The sequence below is a fragment of the Mesitornis unicolor genome, unplaced genomic scaffold, assembly GCF_000695765.1.
Source record: "Mesitornis unicolor isolate BGI_N332 unplaced genomic scaffold, ASM69576v1 scaffold16756, whole genome shotgun sequence".
Taxonomy (NCBI): domain Eukaryota; kingdom Metazoa; phylum Chordata; class Aves; order Mesitornithiformes; family Mesitornithidae; genus Mesitornis; species Mesitornis unicolor.
The window spans coordinates 12,302-21,841 of record NW_010191840.1 but is presented as its reverse complement, the minus strand read 5'-3'; the positions used below and the strand labels follow the sequence as shown (position 1 = coordinate 21,841).

At 53.7% G+C, this 9,540-nt stretch overlaps 1 protein-coding gene across 1 annotated transcript in view; it reads left to right on the top strand.

Annotated features, from left to right (window-relative positions):
• Nucleotides 1–9,540, top strand: part of LOC104542534 (proprotein convertase subtilisin/kexin type 6-like) — a gene marked incomplete at its 5' end in the record, with an annotated part of 21,632 nt that overhangs the window by 4,686 nt on the left and 7,406 nt on the right. The window contains 7 exon segments of the mRNA XM_010186878.1: nt 65–237; nt 3,805–4,017; nt 5,336–5,436; nt 6,732–6,835; nt 7,276–7,393; nt 8,428–8,616; nt 8,813–8,949. Of these exon segments, the coding sequence (XP_010185180.1) occupies nt 65–237; nt 3,805–4,017; nt 5,336–5,436; nt 6,732–6,835; nt 7,276–7,393; nt 8,428–8,616; nt 8,813–8,949 (1,035 nt within the window).

Below are 9,540 nucleotides of genomic sequence, written 5' to 3'. Positions count from 1 at the left end.
TGCAATCCTCGCTCTTTACATCAAAGCCATTAAGCCCTAATGTCTGATGTTTTTGTGCTTTTAGGCATTCGTATGTTAGATGGCGATGTAACAGATGTTGTTGAAGCGAAGTCGCTTGGCATCAGACCCGATTACATTGACATTTACAGCGCGAGCTGGGGGCCAGATGATGATGGGAAGACAGTTGATGGACCTGGTCTATTGGCCAAACAGGCTTTTGAGCATGGCATTAAAAAGGTGTGGATCCCGCAGTGCCCAGACACACTCGCCCTCCTCCTCCTGCCCCATGGGGAACGTGGGCCGGGGCCGGCGTGGGGACGGGCGGCTCGGCCCCCTGAGGCGATGCCAAATGCTGGGGCGGGCTAGGGGGGGGCGAATCATCTCTAATTTTTCCTAGTTTTCCCCGGCGTCCCTAAGAGCTGCGGTGGATTTTGCGGCCAAGGGCGGTGACGGCGGCGCGGCGCTGGTGGGACCCCTCGGGAGCATCCGGCAGCGCTGGCTGCCAGGCAGAGCCCCTGGCAGAGCAGGCAGGCCCCAGGTTGAGTTGCGAAGCTCTGCTGGGCTGAGAAACTCAAAGCGGTTCTTGGGGAGGGGGGTGATTTTGCACCTCAAAACGTCCCCGTGGGTACCGGCACCGAGGGATGCGGCCACCCCCCTGGCATCTTCATCCCCCTTCCTTCTCCCTCCCCTCTCCTGGGGGTCTCCGTTGCATTAAGCATTTCCCTGGTTTTCCACCTGAAACGAGTGGCTGTGTCATGACTGGGGGGGGTACATGGGTGCTGCCACGGGATCCATCTGCAGGGGTGCAGGAAAAATTCAGATTACTGTCCCTAAAATTCTCCAGCAAGAGGGGATCAGTTGGCGTTACCCGTGATTTACTGTTATTAATCCCTGCTGGGGATACCCTGGCCTTCCCCTGCCCCTTCTCTTTTTGGGCACTTTAAAAAAAATACCCAATTTTGGCTAAAAACATGGGGAAAAAGACCTTTCTTGGCAGCTCAGTGGGGCGCCACGGGTAAGTGTCGTGGTGGCTTGGGGCTCTGCACTCCCTGGGTGCTTCAGCGAATTTGGGGTTGGGTTTTAGCCCCCAGCAGCCCCAGACTGGGCTGTGAAACCTCCCCGCTTGGCTCCCTGCCTCCGCCCCTGCCTCGTCTCACAGCACCAGGATTCGGAGCGGCCGCGGGCCAGGGCGGCGCAGCCTGCCTGTTATCTAAAAATAGGGTGGAGTGTTTTTCCCACTATTTACTTGATTTCCTGCCGGGGCGGTGAGCCTGCCGAGGAACCCATTGAAGTGCCGGGGAGTTCACGCCGTGTAAATACAGGGGAACAAGTTGCTTTTTAAGGCCTTATTTTTATATGGGCGGCAGCAGGGTACTCGCCCGGTGCGGCCCCGCTGTTTTGGGATGCTGGTTTCTGTCTCCCAGGGGACACCAGACCCGGCCACCCCCGTCCCCGTCCCCCCGCAGCGCCACCCGTGTTTGCGGCATCCGCTATCCCGCACGCACAGCTCTTAATTGCCGGCTCTTCTCCTTAAATAACGAGGAAAGCTGCAAGCAGATAGTTAGCTGCCACCTTTAGCCCAAGCAAACAGCTGTAACCGAGTTATAAATCCTTAAAATTGAGTTTTTAATGGAAACATTAAAATAACCTTTATCTATTAGCGATAGGCCTGCGCCGGGGTAATTTATCATCTTGTTTCTCGCTCCTCCAGCCACACCTTATTAGTTCCCGAGCTAACGAGGGGATATTTATCCTGGGTTCTCATGGAGGACCATTGGGCAAAATCCCAAGCCCCAGCAGCACCGCAGAAGCAGGGAGATGCTGTGCATCCCACATCCAACTGCTGCGCTGCCGGGGTGAGCCAGAGGGATTCCCTGGTTTAAATGATGCCCAGATCCAGTTTTTATAGCAGCCAGGAGCCCTTTGCCAGGATAGTGTTGGCTGAGGAGGGTGTCTGGGGTCTGCTTGTGGAGATTTTGGTAGTTCCAAAGGGAAAGCATGGGGTTTGTTCCCAATCTGATGGAGTTGTAATATGCGGTGAGCTTTGGCTTCGCTGGGAAGTGCTGCCAGGTGTAAGGTGTGCGTCGCTGCCGTGTCATTTGTGTGCGTGCCTGTCTGTGTCCTCGCCAGCTCCAAACCTGCTTTCCCCCGGTGCAGCCCTGCCCAGGCATCCCGGGATGTGAGTTTGGATTGGGAGCAGCTGCAGCGCTCGGGATGCAAGGGAGTTCTGGGCTCCTCATCTATTGATCCCAATCCGAATCTTTGCTGCGTCTCCACGCGCCTTCGGCAGTCGTGTCCGGTTTTACTCCTCCGATGAGTGATTTAGCAAAGCCTGGGTTGCATGCAGCAGGGCCGGGCCTCAGAAATGGGTGGATTTTAGTGTTTAAGAGCATGTGGGCTGGGATGCTGTGGCCTTGGAGATCCAGGAAACCCTGGAAAGTGGGACTGGAGGTGCCAGCAGCAGCCTCGAGGGGCTGGTGAGCTGGGTCAGGCTCTCCATGGTATGGGGCAGGGCAATAATTCCCTTTGCAATTGCACTTTTTTTCCTCTCGCAGAGCTCCAGACAGCTCTATTAAATCTTTGCTAGGGAAATACCCACCCAGCTTGGCTGGGAGGCAGCCCAGATAATGAAAACTTTCATAAAGTAAGGAAAAGAGCCTGACTTAGGCTGCGTACCCAGAGGCAGGGTCAGCTCAGAGAGCCTCTGCCCAGGGAGGAGGGCGAGACAGGTAATAAACCATCTCTGTGCCCCTGGCGCTTCAAACCCATGATAAATCCCACTGAATTCCTCTGGAACAAAGCCACTTTATTATTATTATTACTCTTTGTGTGTGTGTGTGTGCGGAGGAAGCCGCTGTGGAGCAGTGGGAGGCAGGTAAACACCAGATCTGCCCGGGCGAGCGCCGAAATCTCTCGGTGGCAGGAGCGGCCGCGGGGAGGATGCGCTCCCATCGCCTGCCAAACCCGTGCCTTACAGAGCAGGGAGGTGAAGCAGGCGCTTCATTTCCTGCCCCCAACCCCCTCGGGTCACCAAAAATCCTCTGTGGCACCCTGTTTGTGACACCTGGGTGCCCCCAGCAGCGTTTCAGATGGAGGCATCGTTAGGGGCCCCTCGTTGGCATCGCGGGTGCTGCTGCCAGGTGGGATTTTCCCTCGGCTCCAGGGAGGTCTGGGCGGCTGGCGCGCCCCTCTCACCCCCCCAGTTCCCAGTGGGCTCCTGCAGCTGTACCCGGTGGGGACGGCTCCGTCAGATGTTCCTGCCAAGCGATGGGGAGAAAAGGTTGCGATTAAAACAGTTTTTAAAAAGCCAAACAAAAGGAAGCTAAAAGAGAGGCTGGGGGGAAGTTTCTGGTGGTTTGAGGGGGTTGCGAGGGGCTTTGTGAGCTTGGGGTGAGGGAAATGTGGGTTTTGGAGGGAGTTCCTGCCAGTTCCTCCTGCGGGGCCATCCCTGCACCCTAGAAAGCCCTGTGCTGGATGTTACCACGTGGTCCATGGGCTCTGAGCACTCGAGATGTTTTACCCCAAAAGAGCCCATGGAAGATCCCAAAATCTCCATCTCTGGAGGCTCTCCCATCCTCATGGGGAGTAGCTGCCTGTAAAACCAGGGCTGAAGGGCACATTTATGGGGGCTCATCCATGTGTGCTGGGTGATAGGACCCATCCTTCCACCCTCACCGAACCCAGACCCAAAAAATCAAGCTTACCAACAGCATCCCAGCACTGGAGAGGGCTCTCCCCTCCTCCCCATGCCGAAATGGCCTCACATGCCACTCCAACCCCTCCTCTCACCCTCTCTGCCCACAGGGACGCAGGGGTTTGGGGTCCATTTTCGTCTGGGCATCGGGGAACGGCGGCAGAGGGGGCGATTACTGCTCCTGCGACGGCTACACCAACAGCATCTACACCATCTCCATCAGCAGCACCACCGAGAACGGCTACAAGCCCTGGTACCTGGAGGAGTGCGCCTCCACCCTCGCCACCACCTACAGCAGCGGTGCTTTTTACGAGCGGAAAATAGTAAGTTTTACCCCAACATCGAGTGCAGCAGCATGGCCTGGATGTTTTCTGCGTGGCTGGCTCGGTTGTGAGTTTTCAGTGGGTTTTGCTTGTGATTTTTTTTTCAATATTGGGGCCAGAATTGCTCTGGTCTTTGGGGGAAAGCTCAGGGATGCGGTGTTTTCTCTGGTAAATGGGTGAAAGGGTTGGAGGTTTGCAAAAATACATGCACAAATATTTACCCGTCCTCGAAAGTGCTTGCTTGCTGTCCCTTGCTTTAAAAAAAGGGGGAATATTGAGGATTTTTAGCCTGAGAGAGAAAAAAGATTGAGGATGGAGGTGTTTGGCAGGGATGTGGTGACCCCAAACAGGGAGGAGAGACTTTTTGGAGCCTGGGAATTGCCTGAAAGCGTGTGCATGTGTGGATCAGCCTGGTTTTCGGATTTCAGGCTGTATTTCCCCTGTCCCAAATGCCACCATGGTCTCGTCACAACAAGGCCTTTCATTACCGATGTCCCCATGCATCATCCGAACTTTGGGCAGCAAAACATCCCCCACCAGCGCAGTGCAGTTCCTGAACTGGGAGGGAGTTTTGCCCCAAAATTAGTTTTTTCACAAAAACGGTGTTTTATTTTTACAATTGACTTTTTTTTAATTCAAGAGTGATTTTTTTTTTGGCCACTAAAAGATGAATTTCCAGAATCCAAGTGCCTCATTGGGGCCATTTTCATGGCACGAAGGAGCCTTTGCATGACTGAGGCCCACACCAGCCCAGGGCAGCTGGAGCACCACCGGGCACAGAAAGCAGCATCCAGGGGCACCTTGGGGACAAACTGGGTGCCATTTGTGTCACCCTCATCCAAAAATTACCAGATTAACTCAAAACCCAAGAGCCTTTTAAAAATGTGTAACTGTTGGAGCATCTCTTTGCCTACCTCCTCTCTCCAAGCTTTTGGTACCCAAGCATCATGCTCTGCCCTGAGATGAAGAAGCTAGAAATGAGGAGGTTTTGCCTTTTTTTAATCTGTGCTATTGGAAACTCTGATCTGACACCAAGATTGATGCTTTTAAGGAAACCATTTAATATGGCACAACCCAATGTGCCCCCATGGCTGCGTATCCATGCCAGCCCCATGCTATTCCCACCACAGCTTTTCCTCCAGCTGACCCACAGCAAAACTCTCTTTTTTCCCCCCTTTCAAATATTTTTTGTGCCTTTGAGCAAAGGAAAATGTAAGCAGGGGTGGTTTCTCATGTGCTAAATGTATCTGCAGCCCAGTTTTTGGGGGGCACCCCATGGCACGGGATGCTCGATGGGATAACACTCCTCTCTGCGCAGGTCACCACCGATCTCCGGCACCGCTGCACCGACGGCCACACCGGCACCTCCGCCTCCGCCCCCATGGTCGCAGGCATCATCGCCCTGGCTTTGGAGGCAAAGTAAGTGATGGGGTATTTCTAAATTTAGTAGCTGGCAAGCAAAAACAGAAAGAAAAAAGGGCTTTTTTTTTTTTTTCCTCCAGAGCAACTCAAAATAAAGCAGTTATTCTAAATTGCTCCTTTCTGGCAAGGTTTGATACGGTGTTGTTGTTTTGCATCTAATCTTCCTGCAGGTGTTTCATTGAGCTAATTCTTCACTTGTTGCCATCTGTTGAAAAGTTGGGGCTGGTAGAGATAAGTCAGGCTTTTCGTTTGGTGCGTTGAAACGGCTGACAGCTGGCTCCAACAGGAGCTTTATAAATACCTCCTGGGAAAAAAAATGCCCGAAAACATCGCAGAAAATGGAGAATGTCTGTAGAAGTGATGGTTTTCAGCAAGTGTTTAATTTCTTTGGAAAAAGGACTACGTTTGAATAATGTCAGAAACTCAAGGGGCAGGACTGGCAGCGACACAGTCCCTGGTTCAACGGAGCTGCTCTTTGCCCCTTGTCCCCATCCCAGTCCCATCATGGACCCCAGCCCAGGAGCACCCCTATAGGTGGCCACACTTACCCCTTGGGCATCCCCATGAAGCATCTTCTCATTAACTTCTCACTATTATCTTTATTTTTATGGGGTGGCAATGAAACTAAGGCTGCATATGCGCTGTAGGGACGGCACTCATGGCATGTTCGCTCCAGTCCCTCTCCTCTGGTTTAATCCCAGCAGCCAGGTCAGGCAAGCACGTTTCCAGAGATGCCGTTTTCATTACAAATATATTAAGAGCTTTATATGTAATTTTGGAATTGTTTAGCTGATGCATAAAACGCAACATTAAGTACCAGAGCTTGGTGCTCAGGCACTCCATTATGACGAGAAGGAATAAATTGAATTTCTTTTCTTAAATGTTGCTTGAGAGCAATATCAATCCCACCTCGAGACGCTGAAGAACCCACTGTACGAACAGCATGGGAAATGATTCAGCGATGTCCCCAAGCTGGGGTTTTGAGGGGGGCTCAGAAGCACACAGTGCTCGGTGTCCTGCACCCTGAACACACAAACTTCACACAAACTCACCTGGGGGTAGGGATTGGAAACATTTTGGGTTTCACTTGACTGTTAAATGAGCAATGCGGGTTTTTTTTTCCCAATAATTTTTGCTGTGATTCCTATGAAGGGAAGGTTTGCTCAGCAGCATGTATCAGTGAGCTAAAAGAGGGGGGTTTTGGGGGAGATTTTTAACCCAGTGGGGGTCCCTGCTGCTGCTGGGAAGACTGGGAGCAGCAGAGCCACCCCATGATCTGTGCATTGTTGCAGCCCCTTGCTCACCTGGAGGGATGTCCAGCATCTGCTGGTCAAAACCTCACGACCAGTGCACCTGCGAGCGGCCGACTGGAAGACCAACGGCGCGGGACATAAAGGTGAGAGGCATGGCCGAAATGGCCCCAGAAAGGAAAAGAAACATCCCCAGAGCTTCATTTGTGGGAGCATTCGCCCTGGATGGATGCTCTCAGTTGGCTCGGGAGCTCTTACCATCAGACTGTTGAGTCTGGAGGAGAGGGCAGTAGTTCTTGGGGCGAGATGCTTGGATGTCTTGGTTGGTGGAGGCTCTTCTGAGCTGCACCGTTGCCTGCTCCTTTTGGTGTGCTTCTCCCAGCAATGGGTTTTCCATGGTGCCAATGTGGATTTGGGGTATAACTTGGGCAGGGTGATGAGCTCCACGTGTTGGAGCACCTTGTACCCCCATGGTGTCAACTCCGTGCCTTCCCTGATGGTTGGGGGATGCTCCACCAAGCGCTGAGGGGCGGCTCCTGACCCCTGCTTGGGAGGCTGTGGGTTTCTGAGTCTTCTCTCTTTCCAGTTAGCCATCTATATGGCTTCGGTCTGGTGGATGCAGATGCTATTGTGGTGGAAGCCAAGAAGTGGAAGACAGTGCCACCCCAGCACATCTGCGTGGGAAGCCTGGACAGGGTGCCCAAGTGAGTGCTGTGGGGTTGGGGGTCTGGCTGGGCTTGGAAGGGGTTTTGCTGGGGCCAACTGCTGCAGTGCAAAGGCTCAGCTGCTGTCCCAGCATTTGGAAAGGGAACTTAGAAGTTGGGGTGGCCAGGACAAGCAGGTGAGGTGATGTTCATGGATTTTATGGTCAGAGAGACCTGCACTGTCCACTGTCCTGAGGTCTGTTTATTGACCCAGAAGTGCCCACCTGGGGTCTGTGCTTATGGCTTGGTGAGGAGCAGGGTTAGGGTTAGGTGGGGGCTCTCCGGGACCACCTTTGGTGGCAGGTGATTTATTTCTGCCCTTTCCATGCTTTTCCTTGGGATTTTTTGAGGGCTGACAGTGCTGTTTGCCATTTTGGAAATGTCTTAGGGAATCCTAAATCACTGGGTCTTACATGAGTGGTGATGTGTTGGGCTCTCCTCCCTCTTCCACCAAACACCTCGTCTTGAAGGAAGGTACCAAAACTTGATCTGTTGCAAGGGTTCCCAAATTTCCAGTGCCTCGGATCTCTTGGAATTTGGCTTCAGGTTCAAACAAGCTTAGGTTCACATCTCATCCTCGGTGGGTTTGTTCCTGCTAGGTTAAGGGGTCTGACCAAGTGAACCCTCCTGGTGAAGCATGGCCTGTAGAGCAAGCTGAGTTGTTCATCAGAAAAGCAGTCCCTTCAGAAGGACTCGCATATGCAAAGCAGGAAAGAATTGGAGCCAAGTGTGTTCATGAAACTATTTATCTGATACAGACACTAATTACAACCCGAAGAGGAACGCTGCACTAATAATTATTATAAAGCAGCGCCCTTGCAGCCCATAAGGCATAGATCTTAGAGGCAGCTCAAACCCATCTCCCCACCATCAAGCAATTCAGCAAATTCCTGTACAAGGATGCTGTATTGCCGTGGAAGATGAGATAAATTTTGCCGTGAAGCTGTAGGAGGCTGGGTTCAAATCTACCCATTGTGTCTGTGCCACCGGGGAGTGCCGCTGTCCCCAGCGCCACGCTCTGCCCGTCCCCGCAGGTACATCCGCGTGAACCACGTCCTGCGCACCAGCACCCTCAGCGGCGCCTGCGCCGAGCACCGCAACCAGCACGTGCTGTACCTGGAGCACGTCGTGGTGCGGCTCAGCATCTCGCACCCGCGCCGTGGCGACCTCCAGATCAGCCTCGTCTCGCCGGCAGGGACCAGGTCGCAGCTCCTCGCCAGGAGGTAAGAGCAGCCAAACCCAAGAGCTTGGGTATTTTGGGGATGTGGGAGGGCATGCTCAGGTCTCAGTGGTAGAAGGGCTTCATGTAAGAGTGGATACATGCAGGGATCCCTAAAATCCTTAATTACTGATCTACCTTTTTTGATTAAATAAGACGTCCAAAGTCACACTTCTTGATGCACGGCGTTGCTGTTGCAGGGCGTTCGACCGCTCCAACGAGGGGTTCAAGGGCTGGGAGTTCATGACCGTCCACTGCTGGGGGGAGCGGGCGGCGGGGGAGTGGACCCTGGAGATCCACGACACGCCGTCCCAAGTGCGCAACCCCACGGTGCAAGGTAAGGGCACCGCTTGCCCCCAAACCTCTTAGCGGGCTGCTTCACTTGGCCATAACTTTTGCTGTGAGTTGTATGGTCTTCAGCAAAATGGTATTGCCCAAATTTTTCCACAAATTGGGACTAAAACCTGAGCTCTGAGCGCTGGAGGCTGCCGGTCTGGCCGAGCTGGGAGTGGGTTTTCTCCCACCAGCAAACTCGTAGCAACTGAGAGCCGGGTTTCCAAAATTAAACCGTAATGAGCCAACAGGAGGAAACTGGAGAGCTGTAATTGTTGTTTGTTTGCTTTTACTTCGCTGCTGGGACATCTGGCGCGTGGGCTGGTTGTGCAACGGGCGTGAGGGGACGATGCCCCTTGGGCTGCGGACGGACAGACAGACATCCTCCCCAGGCTGCCACCGCGCTGGCGGGAAGCGGCTGGGCTCAGCCTGACCCCCTGCATGTCCCAAATCCTGCACTGTGCCCCCCCTCCCCAGCTTGACCGCCTGCTCCCTGACCCCTTCCCGGCAAAGGAGCCAGGCTGGCAGGACCCAGCCCCTCTTCGGCTGGCGGCAGCGGGGCATGAAGCATCCCGCCCCGGGCTGGCACTCGCCG